The sequence below is a fragment of the Neospora caninum genome, chromosome VIII (assembly GCF_000208865.1).
Source record: "Neospora caninum Liverpool complete genome, chromosome VIII".
In the NCBI taxonomy this organism is placed as follows: domain Eukaryota; phylum Apicomplexa; class Conoidasida; order Eucoccidiorida; family Sarcocystidae; genus Neospora; species Neospora caninum.
In genome coordinates, this window is record NC_018395.1 from 6,431,965 (window position 1) to 6,449,542 (window position 17,578).

General features: G+C 60.7%; 1 protein-coding gene across 1 annotated transcript; it reads right to left on the minus strand.

The window, feature by feature from the left end:
- Nucleotides 1–1,127: 1,127 nt before the first annotated feature.
- On the minus strand, nt 1,128–13,797 carry NCLIV_038040 (putative protein kinase, PfEST homolog; the record flags this gene model as incomplete). Its single annotated transcript, XM_003884005.1, has 3 exons — nt 1,128–2,220; nt 2,669–11,882; nt 12,159–13,797. 3 exons carry the CDS (start codon nt 13,795–13,797, stop codon nt 1,128–1,130), a joined length of 11,946 nt encoding a protein of 3,981 aa, XP_003884054.1.
- Between the last annotated feature and the right edge of the window lie 3,781 nt (nt 13,798–17,578).

The following is a 17,578-nucleotide window of genomic DNA, read 5'->3' on the forward strand; positions in this document are numbered from 1 at the left end:
GCACTGCCAGAGAAGCCTGCAGCTCCCCTCTCCTCTCCTTCGCTTCGATTTTCAACGGCGTCTCGAGTTCCGCCGGTTTCTTCACCGTCGTCGCGCCGAGCGAAGGAGCGGCTCTGCCTTCTGCTCTTGCGGATGTAACGACATCTCTGTACTTCTCTGCCTCTCTAGGTCTCTCTCTACAGAACGACCGTCGCCCGCTAGCGCTGTCTCGCTCCCTTTTGCTCTCTTTTCTCACTTTCTGGCTTTGCTCCCCACCTGCTCATCCACCTGTCTCTCCTACCCATTTCGACGTCTACGAGAAATTACTTCTCCCTCACCCTACAAATGGATCCATATATATATATATATATATATATATATATATACATACATATGCATATACACATATAGAGAGAGGTGTATGTCTATTTATACACGTAGGAACGTTTATTTATGTATTGCTTCCTGACCATGTCTCTGTGTGTAGTTTATTTTGTCTCGACCGCGTTGCCTCTCTGTTCTCCCGCGACTTCTCTCCGGGCTCCTCTCTCTCCTCTGCCGCCTAGAGGCAGCGAGACGCAAATCGGATGCTTTGAACGGAAACGGGAGACGCGAAAACTGACCAGCTTAAGTTCTTTTACCGCTCTCACGCAGAAACCGTCCAGATATGAGTGTGACAAAGCGAACCGCTGGAAACACAACAGACTGGCGGCGTTCGGAGGAAAAGAAAAAGCCAAATACGCCAACTCTCCAAGCATCACTCTCGGGCGCTGTTCAATCCGGCACGAACCTTCGCGCGCATTTGCGATTCACTCTTCTGCGCCGTTAAGAACAACACAACCCCTTCTTCACACGAACAGTCGAACCTGGAAAACCTGGAGGCACTACATATAATGCATGTATAGACACACGGAAAGATATGTATAATGCATGTATACATACATGCAAAGCTAGGTATATATATATATATATATATATATATATATATGCAGAAACAGATGGATATAAAGGCTGACATATACAGAGACATTAATATATATATATATATCCCAGGCTGTATAATCTTTTGTGAGTGGATCGGCATAGGTACAAATGCATATTTCTGGCCGAATAACTTCTCCGGTTTCGATTTTCTTAGCTTCCTGGTTTTATGCGCCGGACCTGTCTCCCTTCTGCAAAGCCATCCGCTTTCTCTTCTCCCCCGCTGCGCGGTTTGAGACGCCTTCGCGCTTCTCTCGGTGGAGCTTGAGGAGGCACTGGCCGAGTTTGTGGGCTGCGAACGACGAGCACGTCTCTTCCCAGGTCCAGTTTTCTTTCTGCTTCAACGCGAAAAGGTGCAGAAACAGAAGCCCCGTTCGGCCCCAAAGCAGTCTCTCGTTCTTGCTCAAAACGTGGGCCTCTTGCACGCAAATGGACCGCGCCAGGTCGTCTCCACACGACGCCAGCAACTGCCAGGGAGACACCGCGCGAGACGACTGAGGCGGACTTCGAGGCGAGGAGGAAGCAATCGGAGAAGAGAGCTGAGAAAGAGAACAAGGAGACGAGGACGATGCAAAAGGTACTGGATGCAAGTGTTTTTTGCATGTCCCGTTGGTGTCCGTGTTCTCAGAGTCGTCGCCGCTGCTCTCGGCGTCGCTCTCGCGCGTTTCGTCCTGTGCCTTCCTCTTCTTCTCGTCTGCGACTGTGTCCGTCGCCTCGACCTCGCCGCCGGCGCCGACAGAGCTAGAAGCCCGCGGGGAGGGCGGGGACGCGAGTGCGTGCCGTTCCGCAGCCGAAGTCAGCGAGGCCGAGAAAGAAGCAGAAAGGCCGTGGAGAGCGCCCGTGAACCACGCATGCGGGCGTCGCGCCACAGAGCCATACCCTCCACAGAGTGCGCTCGCCTCGCAGCCCGACCCGAGAGAAGAAGTGAGAGGACACGCCGAAAGGCGAGGAGCGGAGCTTGCAGTAGGACCACTGGGAGGCACGTTGTGACGCAGCCGCTTGTTGCGGCTGCGCCGGTGTTCTGCTGGCAGGTGGAGATTGGCGAACCCTGGAAGCGCGTCAATTAGGTCAAAGATCGCGCGCCCTGAAGTCGCAAACCAGGGATGGCCAAGAGCCTCCGCAGGCAGGAGACGCTCAGGAGCCTGATAAGACAAGAGCGCCGCCAGGAGGTTCCAGAAAGAAGGTGAGAACGCGTGGGACGCGCCGGACGAAAGCGCGACCGCAGAGTCTCGCTGTAGTCGATAAATGCGCTCTGCGAGGCTGCAGACAGTCATGCGGGACGAGACACAGAGGCAGCCACACATGAACCAGTAAGGCACATTGACGGAAGCTCCTTGCTGCTGCGAACTCCTTTCTGTTCCGATTCGTTGCCTCTAATCCCGTCCGCCTCGGCGTCTCCACACCTTTTTCTGTCGCCTCTCTCTCCAGTCACAGCCTGCCTCACTGCCGGGAAGCCGCCTGCGAGCATCCCTCGCAAGACACCCCCCTCCGACGGAGACCGACTCTCCAGCTCCTGCGTGCCTTCACAGTTTTCATCTCTCGTCGCTTCTTTTGCCTTTTTCGTCTCCACGTTCGCCTGTCCTATGGGTGTTTCTCTCTCTTCCTCTCGCTTCTCTCTTTTCCCCCCTTTCTCTATCTCTTCCTCTCTTCTTGTCCTCTTCCCCTCTTCTCTCTCTTTCTCTCTGATTCCCTTGCACTTTGGTCTCACCTGCAGTCGCACGTCCAGGCGGTTTGGCGCGCAATGACCCAGTTCCACGCCATCTTGTGAAGCACCTTTTTGTCCTCTTGGTCGAGTTCGTCGGGGGATCTGCCGATCCACTGCACGGCGTGCGCCTCGCCCTTCTTCTCCAGGCGCCGCTGCTCCTCCTCGTTCCGGATGCGAAACAATCCGTGACCGACGGCCTGACAGACGTCCTGCGTAGCCGCCCAGTACGCGCCAAGCTCCGCGTGCTGCTCTGCCCATGCCGCGACGAAAGACGGAATCGGCAGAAAGGGCGAGGCTGCGCCTGGATCGTTCACCTCGTCCTCTCTGTCTCCCGAAGGCGCAGCTGACAAACACTGCGGGGAGACGGGCGCGCCGGCCGAACGCCGCGCCTGCCGGTCTGCGCTCGCCGGGATCTCAGGCGCGTCCTTTTGAGGCTCTTCAGGCGCGTCCTTTTGAGGCTCTTCAGGCGTGTCCTTTTGAAGCTCCTCAGGCGCGTCCTTTTGAGGCTCTTCAGCCGCATCCGTGGCGTCTCGCCTCTTCTCTGCATTTTCGCGAGACCGCGGGCGACACCGGCCCCGTCGCCCTCTCGCCGGGGACTTTGGGCCTCCGTCTCCGTTTTCCCCCGGCCTCGCGGCGTCTGCGACCTGCCTCGCGGAGCCGCGCGTTCTCGGGCCCGCACGCAGGAGAGCACTCGGCGCTGCTGCCGGCGATTCGGCCTCCTGCTCTCCCCCTGGCGGCCGCGCCGAACGGCCTCGCCGCGTGCGAGCCGCCTCGCCCTCTGCCGCAGAGACTGGTGGTGCAGACGAAGAAGCGGACTTCGGGAGGTTTGATTGAGCGTCTAGGCTGGGTGCCTTTTTGTCGAGTTCGTGTTTCCTTTCTTCTCGGAGACGCAGGAGAATCAGGCGCGCTTGTCGTTCGGCTTCTTCAAAGTGACGGCTGCCTTCTGCAGTTCCGCAAAGACAGACGTCCTGGTCTGTCTGCGCCGCGGAGGTCGACAGCCGCGAGGCGCGCAGGAACGAGGGAGGACAGCAGCAGCCGCCGCCCTTGGCTAGCTCGGCAAGCGTCACGCCGAAGCTCCAGGCGTCCGCGTGTTTGGTGATGGGCAGATGGAGCCCAGGGGCTGCAGCCGCGGGCCTGCGCGACTCGCTTCCGTTCGCCTCTCTCTGTCTCCATGCCAAGGCAGTCGCCGAGACTCTAGCCCCTTCTCTTTCCTTCTTTAGCCTCGCCGAATCTGCCAGGCGCCGCGATTCCAGAGCCGGTCGGTGTCTGCCCTCGCCCTTCTCAGCTTCCTCTGTCGCCCTGTCTTCCGCGCGTTCATCGTCGCCATCTGTTCCTGTCTCCTTCTTTTCTCGCTGTCCGTCCTGTCCTCCCTGTCCATTCTTTCCTTCACCGTCTCCCTCCTTTTCGCGATGCGCGCCTTCCTCAGGTTCCTCGCGTCTCCTCTTCTTTTCGACTCTCTCGTCTCTCTCGGGATGCGCAACTCGAGACGCCGCTGACTTTCGGGCTGACGCGCTCGACGAAGACAGGGCTGCGAGCGCCTGAGAAGATTCAGGCGGAGGCCCAGGCGCCTTGCGCACGCCCTGCGAAGACAGCGGCAAGATGCCTTGACACTTCTTCAGCTGCCGGAGCCAGGCACGCTCGCGATGGCGAGCTGTGAGATCTTTCTGAGACGTCGCGGTGGTCACTGCGTGGCGCGTGCCGGTGCTGAGGAGCGACGAGTGACGTAGGGACGAGCAGGACGGCAGCGAGTTCGGTGCAGAGGACGCAGAAGCCGAAAGCGAGGCGGTAGAAGACGCAGGCGCGGCGGCAGGGAGGAGTCGACCCGTCCTTGCAGCCTCCGGCTTGGCGCTCAGGTTCAGCCCCTCCCGTGCTGCGCCCTTCGCCCCACTGTCTCCGGAGCAGGGCGCATCCAGCGCGCGGTGTCGCCTTCGCGCCAAGTCTTCTGCAAATCCCTCTGTTTCCCGCCGGCGCTTGAGACAGCCCTCTCCGCCTTCTCTCCCTCCAGCTTCGCCCTTTTCGACCTTTCGTCTCTTGGGCCCGACCTCCCCTTCGCCGGCGCTTCTCTGCCTGGCGGGTTCCTTCCCTTCGCCGTCTCGAGGGCTCCTCTCTCGGCGCGCGTCACTCACCCGTCCCTCGGCCGGCCGCGGCGCGCCCGGCGGGACGTCGCGGAGTCTGCCGAATTTGTCGAAGCGCAGAGCCTCCGGCGCATTCGTGTAGGTCGTCCCTTGGTTGTAGGTTGTGAGCTGTCTCTGAATCTGCAAGTTCCACTGGCGTTTCTTCTCTTCGCGGCCAGCTGACCACGGCGTCGAGGACGCAAAGTGGTCCGTCGGGTGCAGGACGAGCGAGGAGCCAAAGTCGGCGAGAACGATGAGCCACTTGAGCGGGAAGTAGATGTGCTTCTCCTCGCAAAAGACCAAGACGTTCGACACCTTGATGTCAACGATGCGCCCGACATCGGCCTCGCAGCAACACTGCAAAAAGGCCCCGCCACTCAGCAGCTGCGCAAACAAAAACTTCATCTCAAACTCCGTCAAACCCGGCGCGCCCAGCGCACTCCACGGATGGCCGGAACCAGGCGTGGGGAGACGCCGGTCGTCTCCGCGGGTTTCCTTAGCTGGCGAAGAAGCCTCCAAAGGCGGACCAACTGCGTTTCCTCCCTCGTCGGGAGGTTCGCTCTCAGCAGTTTGGTTCCGCAGTCGTTCCTCCTCCCAGGCGAGCAGGAACTTCACTTTTGCACGACGCATAATCAGCCGCTTCAGCATGACCATCAAGTCCCCTCGAGCCCGGTGCATGAGGAGCTGAAACTGTCTAAGTGACGAGGGTGGCGCGACCGCGGGGAGCGGCGACCTGTCGGCCTTGGGCTCGCCACGTCTCTCGTCCTTCCTGGGGAGCGCAGCATCGCCGTCTCGCTCTCGAGCTTCGCCACCCTCTCGCCCCTCGCGGTCGCGCGGATCAGCTTGGCGCCTTCCCGGCTCCTCGCAAGCGCCGAGACGCCGCGAGCTCGCGGCGGCTGCAGCCGCGGCGGAGGCTGCGACTGGCTGCGGCTTGTAGGAGCGCGTCGCCAGGGGGCGAATCACGTGGGCGTTGAAGTGGCGCATGAAAGCTTCTTCGCGCAGAAACTGGAAAGGCGCAGCTGTCTGTGCCTTGTACTCTTTGATCGCCAGAGGAACCCAGCGCGCGGCGGAGCAGAAGCAGGCGCGACGCCCAGCCACAAACAGACCCGCGGGATTCGTCGCTCCGAGAGGACTCGAGGCGACTGCACCAGCGGCGAGGCTCGCGCTCGCCCCCTCTTCTTTTCCCGCGGCCTTTGCATTTGGCACGTCCTGCCGAGAATCCCGCGCGTCGCGGTCGCCTCCCAGACTCTCTCGCGCGCCCTCCCGCTCCTCCTCTGCTTGACAGCGCGCGCAGCAGAAGGGAGGCTGGACGCTGCGGCGCCAGCGGGCCCGAAAAACATTGCCGAAAGTGCCCCGGCCCAGCTGCAGTTCGCGCGAGCTCTCGACGAAGCCAATATGGTCCCACCACTCAGTCTGCCACTCCGTCTTCACTTCTCGCTTCTTCCCCGCCTCGCTCAGCACAGACAAAGGCGCCGCACAAGTCGACGCACGAGGCGACTGCGCCTCTGCCGGGTTCGCTGCGACGCGCCGCTCCGCCGGTGCGCTCCCGCCATCGTGGTCCTTTTCTGGAGCGGCCTGAGTCGTAGACGAGAGATGGCCAGAAGAGGAAGACGAAGAAGAGGAAGAAGAACAGGAAGACGCAGAAGAGGAAGAAGAAGAGGAAGAAGAGGGAGAAGAAGAAGAGGAAGAAGAAGAGGAAGAGGAAACAGAAGAAGAGGAAGAAGAAACAGAAGAAGAGGAAGAGGTAGGACTGGGGGGCCAGTGAGAAGGAACAGCGGTCGAGGAAGCACTCGGAGAGGACGGGGACGGATCAGGGTAGTCAGTGCGAGGAGTTTCGGTCAGCTTCAGAGACTCTGCTGGCGTCTCTGTCCGGGCTCTTCCCCTGTCTTTGCCTTCAGCGCGGATTCCGTTTCTTTTTCCTTTATCTGTTTGCTTCTCTTCTCCGGATCGGCCCCGCGGTAACCCAGCGTCTCCCGCTGTCTCCTCCGCCGGTCTGTGCTCGGTCGCCTCGCCCAGGGAGGCCGATTCCGTCGCCGCCCTTCCCCGCAGCGCCTTCGTCTCACTCCGAGTTTTAACCCCCTCCCGCGCGTCCAGAGGCCATCCGTCGCTCTTTAGCTTCTCGCCCGCCTCGCTCTTCTCGCTTCCCTTCTTCCTTCCCGTTCTCCGCACCTTCTCAAAATTTTCGTGACTTCCGCTCGCAGTCTCCGCCGGGTTCGGAGCGTCTGCCTCCGGCCGCCTCTCTCCAAGATTAGCCGCCGAGCGCGGCGAACGACGGAGCCGCGTCTGCGGTTGCATGGGCGCTGGACTTGCATCCTCAGGTGGGACAGGTGTCGGTGGGGAAGACGCAGACGACGATGAGGACGAAGATGAGGAAGAAGAGGAAGAGGAAGACAAAGAGGAAGAAAAAGAGGAAGAAGGAGAAGAAGAGGAAGAAGGAGCCTCAGAAGAGGGAGACGCCCGGGAGGGTGGTGAATCGAGCGGTGCTGGCTGAAGGTGAGAGGTCCTTGTGTCCGTTGTCTTTTCTCCAGGCAGGAAAGGTTGCGCCGTCTCCTGCGGTACTTTTCTGCTGCGTCTCCTGGCCATGGTTCTGGTCTCTACGCATTGGCGAACGTTTGAACCGTCTTTGCCTCTGCATGCGGCTTCTCGGCTTCTTCCCACAGGCTCCTCTTTTTCTTTTCCGTCGTTCTCTTCTCCAGCATTTGCCTTCTCTGCGATGCCTTGCTTCCCTTCGTCCAGTTCTTCTCTTTTCGGCTGTTCTTCCGACAGCTCTCCGACTTCGTGGCGAGGCTTTCTCCCGCGTTCCTTTCCTTCCTCTTCCTCCTTTTGCTCTCGCCTGGCGCTGTGCGTCTCCAGCTCTACAGCCTTCTCTTCTCTCTTCTCTATCGCGTCGCGCAAGTCAGCAGTGTGTCTCCCCTCTTTGTCTCCTTGCTGTGTGTCTTCTGAGTCTTCTCTTTCTCTCGCTCCGTCCCCTGTCTCGCTCCCGTGCTCCTGATCTCCTTCCTTTCTCGCTCGTTCCGCCATCTCTCCTTCCTCGACTCCCTCCGCCTCTCCCTTCTGTTCTTGCGGCGCTTCCTCTCCCTCACCTTCCCCAAGGTCCCGCGTAGGCTCCTCCCTCTCCGTTTCGTCCCTTTCCGCTTTGCCTTGCGCGGTTCGTCTAACCTCGCCCGCCCTGCTCGTCTCGCTCACCGGCACTTCCTCGCATTCTTCCCCTTCCGCCTGTACTGCCTCAACTTCCCATCTCTTTTTTTCTTTGTCCTCGCCCTGTCCATCGCCTCCCAGAATCTCCTGCGGGCCTGTCGTCTGCGCGGTCTCTGCTGCCGCGTTCTGCTCTCGCGCTTCTTCTCCCTCGCTCTCGACTCTCTGCTTCGAGTTCCCTTCCTTCTCGCTTCCCACGTGGGCTTCCCTACTCGGCCGTGTCTCCTTTGCGTAGCCCGGTGCCGCAACCTCCCTCTCCTCGCGCTGCTCGTCTGTCTCCACCGAGACGCGCGCTCTCGGGCCTTCCTGCCGGCCAGCCTCCGCCCTGTCTCTCGACCGGCCTTCCGTTTTCAGCGAGGCGCGCGCCCTGGATCGCCGCAATGCCGCCACCGCAGCAGCCGCTGCCGCCTTCACGACGGCCTCCTCCACCGGCGCGGGGCTGGAAAAGGAAAAGCTGAGACGAGGCGACGTCGAAGCCGAAACGGACAGAGAAGACGCGGGAGGTGACTGTGACGGTGGGACGGATTGGGGAGGAAAGGACGAGAAAGGCGAGGAAGCGAGAGAGAAGGCTGTGGAGGTGGGAGAGGAGAGAAGGCCCGGTTTCTCTTCGTCTCGCGCGTCTGTGGAAGACCTCGGGGACGTCTCCGACGCGCTAGGCTCCAGGACGAGCGCCTGGGGAATGGTGGAGGCCGCGCCGAGGCGCTCGCCCTTGAGCAGCCGATCCCGAGAGTAGGCAGACGAGTAAGACTGCGAGGAATCACGAGAGGCGGCGGAACAAGGCGGCGCACGCGGGAGAGTAGGTCGTGCGTCGAGAGAACACAGGGAAGAAGCCGGAGAACAAGGAGAAGCAGAGGGAGAGAACGAAGACGGCGAGACGGTTTCTCCTCTCCGATTGACTGCGCGTCGGACGCTTTCCCGCGACAGGCTGTTGCAGATGAAGGTAGAAAGCGAATTAGATCCCGGAAAGGCAACACACCGCTTTGGGGCCGATTCTCCAGCTGTTCCGTCCTCGGGCGATGAATGCGTGCCGGACATCCGGTCTCTCTCTCTCTCTTCGCTGTCTCTTCCTTCTCTCTCCCTCTCTCTTTTCTCTTCTTCTCCCCCCTCTCTGCCTTGTCGCTCTCCCTGGTTGGGTGTGTTCTGGTCCGCTGCTCTCTCCTCGTCTGTCGGCCTTTCTTCGTTTCTCTGGCCGCCTTCTCTCTCTCTCTGGTCTTCTCTGTCTCCTGTGTCCTCGGTGTCTCCGTCCTCGCGCTCAGCTGGCCCTGAGCTCCCTTCCTCTGCTGCCTTTCTCTCCTCTCCCTCACTGTCTCGCTGGGTCGGGCCTTCTCTCGTCCCTGCACAAGGTGAGCCGCAGCTGACTGCGGGGGTCCAAGAAGACGCCCTCGCAGCAGCCGACGAGGCCCAAGACGGACAAGGCGAAGCGTGGGGACGGGACGAGCGCGGAGGCTTGCTCCCCTCCTCGCGGACGAAACTCCCGCCCTCAACCCGCGAGGCGGCCACGGTGCCGCGCCCTTGAAAACGGACATCTGTCGCCACAGAGGCCAGGCAAGGCGTCGAGGGCGGAGCCGCCGAGGGGCGCGGAGACGAGGCAACGGACGAGAACGGGCTCGAAGCGTCCGGCGGGCAGACAGTATGCGGAGCATCCCTTGAATCAGAAGTCGACGGCGAGGAAGACGAAGAAGAGGGGAGAGCCAAGGAAGAGAAGTGAGACCGGTGGGAGGACGGACTGGAAGTCGAGGGGGGTAAGGAAGTCAAAGTAGGGGCGGAAACAGCAACGGCCGGAGACGTGGAGGAAGAGGTAGCGGGCGCGTAAGACGCAGCGGAGGCTGAAGACGCGAGCCGAAGAGACGGCACAGAACAAGAGGTCGAGACGGTAGCTGGGCTGCGCCGACCGCCAGCTTGCGACGCTGCGTCCAGCGAAAACGCCCCACGAGGCGGCGAAGACGAAGAGGAGGAAACCTGCGAAGACGCCGAGGGCGAACAGGGCGAAAACGAAAGGTCGGGCGGAGATGACAGCCACAAGCGAGAACAAAGGCACGAGGCCTCAGACGAAGAACACCAGGAAGGAGAGACTCCCGCGTGTCGCTGGTGGAAAGGCTTGAGAGGCGAAGAGTTCGAAGGCGGACTCGGAGACGAAAAGACGAACTGGACTTTCGGCTCGCGGTGAGGGGAAACTGTGGCGGCGCTTGCCGACTCTGAGCCATCGGTTCCTCTCTCTTCCGCAGCAACCGCAGACTCGGCCTGTCTCTCCACATCCCTGGTTCCGTCCCCACGGCTGACCGGGACGTGCCCAAGTCGTCCTGCATCCCTCCTGGCACAAGGGTCCTCTCTGTCCCGGGCGTCCTTCTCTTTCGTCGCGGAAGACGTCTCCCCTTTGTCTCGCTTCTCCAGTCTCCTGCGCTTCTCCTCTCTGCGTCGTCTCTTCGCTTCGCCCGGCTCGCCCTCTACGCGCGCACTGCTTGCGCGTCTCTCTCTCGTGTCTGCCTCGCTCGACGCTCGCTTCCTTCTTCGGCTGTCACTGTCGCGGCCGTGTTCTCTCCCCTTCCCGCGCTCCCTTCGCCCCTCCTTGCTGCGCTTCTTCTCGCGTCTTCTGCGTCGCCTCTCTTCCTCTCGCTCTCTCTCCCTCAGTCGCTCGCGCTCGCGGTCCACGCTGGCCAGTCTGGGGCTGCCGGATTCCCGCTTCCACGGCGCGCCTTCCTCTTTGATTTCCCCTTCTTCCTCGCTGAGCTCGACGGCAGGGGCGCACAAGTCCCCCTTCGAGCTCGAAGCGAACGAGGTACAATTAAGACTTTCTCCGTTCTCGACTCGCACTCGATCCCTCACTTTCTTTTCGCCGTCTGCTGTCTCCTCGTCCCTGCCTCCTCTCGCGTGTTCTCGCCCGTCTTTTCCGCGCTCTCCCCTCTGGCTGTGCTTCCGGCGTCGGTCGTCACGGTCCTTCTTGTGGCGGTCTTTCGTGTCGCGTGACTTATCCTTCTCTCTCTTTTTCTTTTCCTGGCTGCGGCTTCGCTCGCCCTCGAGCGACGCCTCGCCCTTCTCGGCAGGGCGCGAAGGCGAGACGAAGGCGGATGCGCGCGGCGGAGACAGCGGAGCCTCGTGCAGAGGAGACAGCGCCGTGCGAGAGGGTGACGCGAGGGCGAACGCGGCCTCCTCGGGACTCGCCTCTGGCCAGGCGTTCCACCGCTTTCTCCCTTCCCCAGACGGCGAGAACCAGGAGGGAGCGTAGAGACGCGAGGCAGGCGAGAGAGAAGCCGCAGCTGCTAGTGTCGCGCACGTTGAAGAGACGAGGGCATTCGAGGTCGGACCCCACAGGGAGGGACAGGGGTTGGCCGCGGTGGGAGTCTGACCCGGCTGGCAGAAAGGTTCAGCTGTCTCCTTTTTCCCACTCTTCTCGGTCTTGTGTTTCCTTTCTTCTGTGTGCATGTGGAGAGCTCTCTTGTCGCGGCCGCTTTTCTCGCGGCGCGCATACGACCCATCCTCCCGCTCCTTCCCGCCGCTCTCTCTGCGGCAGCTCTTTTCTCGCTTCTCGGACCGGGCTGCATCGGAGCCAGGCTTCCGGTCTTTCTCTCTCTCAGATCTCTCTCGCTCGCTTCTGTTCTTCTTCTCGCGCTGTCTCTCTTCGCCCTCTCGCCGCTTCTCTTTGACCTGCCTGTCGCGGCTCAAACTCGGAGAAGTAAACGGACAAGAAGCAGAGGAAGAAGAGAGAGAGCAGGCTGTCGACTGCGGAGGAGACGCGCGAGTAGGGATCGCCGATGAAACGCGAGAAGTCGCTTGGTGAGAAGTGGGAGAAGGAGGCGTAGAGGAGGAAGCGGGGAGAGAAGAGCCAGCGGGAGAGGATCTCAACGAAGTGGAAGTGAGAGGCGACACAGCAGAGATCGAAGCACACGAGGACGAGCCGGACGAAGCGGCGACTGAGGAAGAGGAAAACGAGCTAGACAGAGAAGGTGCAAAGGACGACACAGACGAAGGGAAGGAAGAGACACGCGCGAGCAAAGGCCTCGCTCTCTGACTCTGCTCAGCCGGCGACGGAGACGCGGAGGCCGCAGTTCTCGTTGTACCTTTGACACGGCTTTGAGGCAAACGTGGGGACGCGGAATCGGGCGTCTGGGCCTGCACGCATGCAGTGGTAGAACTGAAAGTTAGAAGCGAGGCAGAAGGCGCAGGCGCGACAGGGGAAACAGACGCACCCTGGGTTGCCGCATATGTGGACGAAGGGAGCGACGACCAAGAAGAGGCGAGAGGCGCGGCGGAGCCAGGGCGGCAGGCTGCAGAGGAGGCAGGAGACGAGGTCGACAGAGAATTGTTTGACGCTCTGCGGTGGACTGCCGAGAGGGAGGACGCCGGAGGCGCCTGGCTCCTCAACCCAGGGTTCACTTCCTCTTCCGTTTTTCTCCCAGAAAGAAAGGCGGGAGCAGACGGCCGTCTTCTGTCGAAGAGCCGCGCGCGATCAGCATTACCGAATCGCTTTGTCGGGTTCGCAATGAGGAATGCGTCGCGCTTCTCGCGGCTCTCGCCCGTCCCGGTGGCCTCCCGGCTGCGTTGGGTGTTTCTCTCCTCCCGCGAAGAGATTGGACAAGGGTAGAGACGCGGGGAACAAGGCAGACACGGACGAAGAGCAGCCGAGAGAGACGAGAGCGACGCTGGGGCCGCAGGATGAGGGTCCGGCGCTGCGGAAGTCGTCAGGGAGCGAGGCAGAGAAGGCAAAGAAGACGGGACGGACGAGGGCGAAGGGGAACGGTGTGTGTCCTCTTCTCGGACAACCCACGGATCCCTGTCCTCGAGTGTCTGTCGTCTTCTTCTTTCTCCTCGGCTAGGAGCCTCATTCCTCGTGTGAGCCCCCCCGCTCTCCGCCTCCACAGCGACAGCTGCAGAAGGCGTCGAAGGCAAAGGCGCCGCAGGGGAAGGCGCGGCGGCAGGACAAGAGGCAGGTGTTTCAAGCTGAGGTCTCTCGCCGAGCTTCTTGGCCGCCCTGGCCTTCAGCCGAGGGTCTCTGTATTGCTGCTCGGCCTTGCCTGCAGGCTTCTTTGTCTCCGGCTCGGCCGCGGGGTCGCCGTGCGAAGAGCGCGAAGCGCCTGGGAACAATGCCGCAGCCGACTGGTGCGACAAGAGGCGAGAACTGTTTTCGTCCGAGTGTGTCCCGTTTTCAGACACAGACAACGCATGACTTGGGAAGCCGAGACTCGGCTGCGTCTCGCAGTCGCGTCGCGCGCCGCTGCGCTCGCCTCGCTCCTCTCTCTCTTCTCTGCGAGGATTCTGCTCCGGCGCGGCAGGCCCCCGCGCAGGCAACGCGCCAGGAGAGAAGGCGAAGGACGAAGGGAAGGGCGGAAAGTACGGAGGCGGTAGCGGACAGAAGGGTGAGGCATACGGGAAGGACGAGCAGGCCAGGGGGTGCGGGAAAGACTGAACGGAGAAGAAAGACGCTGGTGTGGCGCCGGAAGTCGCGGGGAAGGGAATGAACGGGGGGGGCCGACCCAGCAGGGGGAACGACGGGACGGTGGGGCCCTGTGCGCCGCATTTCTTCGAGAAGGACGCTCTCCGGGCTCCCTCTCTCTCTCTCAGGTGTTCTCTGTGGTAATGTGCACTCTCTCGCCTTCGGCCCTCGCGGCCCCTCCCCCCCAGCTTGTCCGGCTCGAACCTGTCCCCTGCGACTCCTGGCGAGAGGAACGAGCCGGCCCCGCTCGGCCTCGCCCAGTCGCGGTCTCTCTGTCTCCCCCGCACATTCTCTTTTCCGTCTTCTCGGTCGAGGCTTTCCCGGCCTCTACGTGCGTCGCCTTCGCTTCGCTCTCCTCGCACCACTGCGATCTCGCCTTCTTCTAGGTACGACATCGCGGTCAAACAAGAGCCGCCAGCATTCTTCGCGCCGATTTGCGTTCTCCGCTTCAAAGGACTCCCCTCAAATCCGTCCGGCTCCTCCCCCGCTGCTCATTCTCTCGAGGGACAAAGGAGTCGGCAGGCGTGTGTCTCGGCCGCGGGGGGAGGGAGGGAGGGGGAGGGAGGGGCGGCGGCGGCTCCGGCGTTTTCTGTCGCTCCTCGTCGAGACACGGACCGCCCGTTTTTGGCGTCTCGGCGCCCGTTTCTCTCAGACAAGTCGCACCGCTTCCGGTGTTTTGTCAAAGATGGCGCAGGAAGTGCGTTCCCGTTCCCTCCACAGAGTTTGGTCCGCCGCCGTCCTCTCTCGAGAGCGTCGCGCCCCCGCTTTCAGGCGCTAGTCGCACTCGCCCGCAGGGTTCAGCAGCGAATCAGATGACGCCAGCGGAAGCGGGGAAACTGATAAGAGAGAGGGGGAGCGCAGAGGAAAGTGCGTGGGAGTAAACTGGACGGAAAAGTGCCGGTGAGAGCGCGAGGACAGTCACAGGCAGAAGCGGGCGGCATGGCGGATCCAGGGGTCCAGCGGAACAGCGCTTCTCGCTGGAAAAGTTGGAAAACGGACAAAAGAAAAACACAGTTGCAAATGAGAACGTCAGATCGCCAAAATGGACGGAGAAACGGTGACACAGCAGATAAGGTGTGGAGCCAAAAACGCCACAGCGGTCAAGCAGCCAAGGAAAATTCTACCCCCCCGCCAAGTTGCAGGCGGATCCGATCACCTGTCAGCAAAGAAGGTTTTCTCACGCATCGGCAGACGCAAGAGGCCACCTATTTATACACGCTCCAAAACGCGCGCTCAATGATGCACATAAATATCTTTATGAAGGTGCTGAGACAACATCGCGTGTGCATCCGCTCCGCGATTGTGAATGTCAAGGCGGTAGCTGTAGCCACACTTGGAATCCGCTGTATGGGCTGGTGAAGTCGCAGAGCGTGGACAAAGGGAAAAGCGGAAATGAGAGGAACGGCGCCAGAGACAACGGTCAGGGAAAAAGCGAAAGCGAAGCGCCTCTTTCCTAGATGGCAAAAGCGGCTGCGCAAATGCCCCGGCTGGGTGTGTGCAGAGGGCGCGGGATGTGTGACCGCACCGATGTCTCCGTTTCCCGGAAGAAAAAACGAACGGCCTTAGGAACGCGAAGGGAGCTGGGCGGACGAAGCTGCGTTCAAGCCTGGCCAGCTCGATTTGCGGGAAAGCGCTCCCTCCGTTCTATGGAAACCGGAAAATTTGAAGACAGCGAGGGTGGTGGTCGTATACAAACAGAGAAAATGGGCGGGGCCGTGCCAGGGCTTCGCAGTTCGTTTCTCTGGAAAGACGGGAAGACACCAACGGAAATGCGAAGAATGAAAAGCAAGTGCGGAAAAAAGAGAAGTACCCGGAAACCTGGCGGTGGAAATCGGTCCGCCGCGCAAAAGGGGGCGGATTCGGTCGTGCAACTCCACAGTCTTCCTCGTGCCCGTCACTCGCTTCTTAAAAAAGAATGTGCTGCATGAGATCAGAGGTGCGAACAGAGAGGAAAGGTCGACAGATCTAGCCTGCTTGGCGTTCTCGGGCAGAAAACCACACAAAAAGACGAAACACACCCCGGGCAGTGTCGAACATGCGCTTGCTAGTCGCCGCCTTTTCTCCACATGCCGTTCAGTGCCTCGCTCTCTCAGGCCGCGAAGACAGCAGAAAAGGCGCGGGAAAAACGGAGGGTGGTACGTGGTGTGTGTCTCGACTGGGTATGGGGAGAGGGGTGGAGCAGGCGTCAACCCCGCGAACAATCGACGCCATCGGCAACGACGCTTGTCCTTGACAGACGAGATCATGCACAGATCTCGCGAGACTGGAACAGCCTTCAGGTCGGGCGCCCCGCAGTGTGGTGTTTTTTTTCGCGCGGCTGTCACTGCAAAGAAAGTTACCCACTTTACACCTTGGCCAAGACTGTAAAGGAGCGGGTGAGCTAGGTTTGTTTGGTGTGTCTGCTGAGAGACGTGGCGAAGATTCTCGATCCAGCGTGCCTCCATGGATTTCGACGTTCGGAACGCGCAAACGAACCGTTGCGCAGGGGAACTCCCACGTCTCCCAGCAACTTCTGCGCCATGCAGTTTCCCCGTTTTCCGTGATGTCGCTGACTGAAATCAGAAATTCCCACTGTCTCTTGGCACCAACAAAGCTACACCAGCACACACCCCGGACCCACACACCTAAAACGGTGGAGACTTGCACGACAATTTATACAGCACGACGAACAGGGAAGTGTGCATTGGTTCACGAAACGACAGCAGAGCGTTTCGGCATCTACTTTTAGGGGGATGCAAGCGGCTGGCGTCGGCTCGTTTCGAAAGGCACGCAGGCTCGGAAAACAGACTTCGGTTCCGGGCGGCCTGTGGATCGTCCGCAGGAGAGAAGCGCCGCAATCATCGTGTGTCGTGTTTGAAACAGAACGGTCTCCCTCTTCCCATACCCAGAACGTCAGATTTGCCATGGTTCGCAAGACCACAAGAGAATCAGCCGTTCTTCCCGCATCCCGAGTGTCCGGCGCGTGTGGCAGCTCCGCCCGTGTGATGGTCCAGTGTCTCGCGTTTTTCACGCAGAAACCGAATCACACGCATTTGCCGATCTTGTGTGTTGCTGGCCAACTGTGGCGTCTCTTGTCGCTGCCGCGTCCACGTCCCGCTCAGGCCTTCGATCTCTCCTAGGGAACGAGCACACACTCTTCCACGAGCACCGAACCACGCAGCAGCGCTACCGCGCGTGCTCTGCGAATTTTGTGCCACACGTGTGTCCGCCCGGCAGAGCCGCGGCACTCTCTATCCCTCAGGGGGGACACACGAAACGCCAGCGAAGAACTGGGACGAAACAAAGAGGCGCAGGAATTGTGCGCACACCGCCCGGCCTGCTTCAAAAGATGAACAAGGCCACGTCTTCCCTCGGTTGACAGGTGGCTGCCTCTTGTTCTTCCGCTGATGTCGCAGGCAGTGTCCGTTTCCCCGCGTCGCCGTGTTAGACCCGAGTCTCCGCTTGACCTTTCTCTTTTCCGAAAGCCCCCAAAACCCAGGAAGTAGCGTTCCACACGCTGTCAAATATTGATCGTATGTATCTGTTTGAAGAGACGTCTCCATCTCGACATCAAATTCCCAGTCCACGCAGATACCTCCGCGAGATGTAGATCCTAACGCGATGCAGTTGTGCGTGTGCGTGAACGGGTCCGGCATGACTCGGAAGTTTTCTCCTTGGTGGCGAACGGCGAGGGATCGGTTCCCACCGTTTGGTTTCAACTGTAGCAGCGGGTTTCTTCCCGTTCACGCGCAAGCTCTCGAGTCGACCCGGCGGCCAACCGACTCTCCAGAGTGGAGTGTTTGTGTGCCTTAAGCTGGACGCCGGACGGCCCGTGTTCCGCCTCTCAGGTGGAGGCGTGCAAAGCTTGTCGAGGTGAAAGCTCTAAAAATGCGGATTGCCGAAGGCGGCAGTGCGAGCAAAGGGCAAACCTGTCTTGCGTGTCACTCTGGGTGCCGCATACCCGCGTGCGTTCGAGTTGCAGGATTTTTCCCCGCCTCTCCGAGGTTGTGAAGCAGCGAAACGCGTGCAATCGAAAAACAACTTGCAAGCAAGATAATTGGCGAGCGCTACATCACCACACGGCCCCTCACGACTGACGTACACTCGGTCAGCGGGAACACAGGACCGGTGCCTGTTTGCTCGAACCCCCACTTTTGGCGCCCCAGAACTCTCCCTTCCGTTTTCTGGGATCCTTTT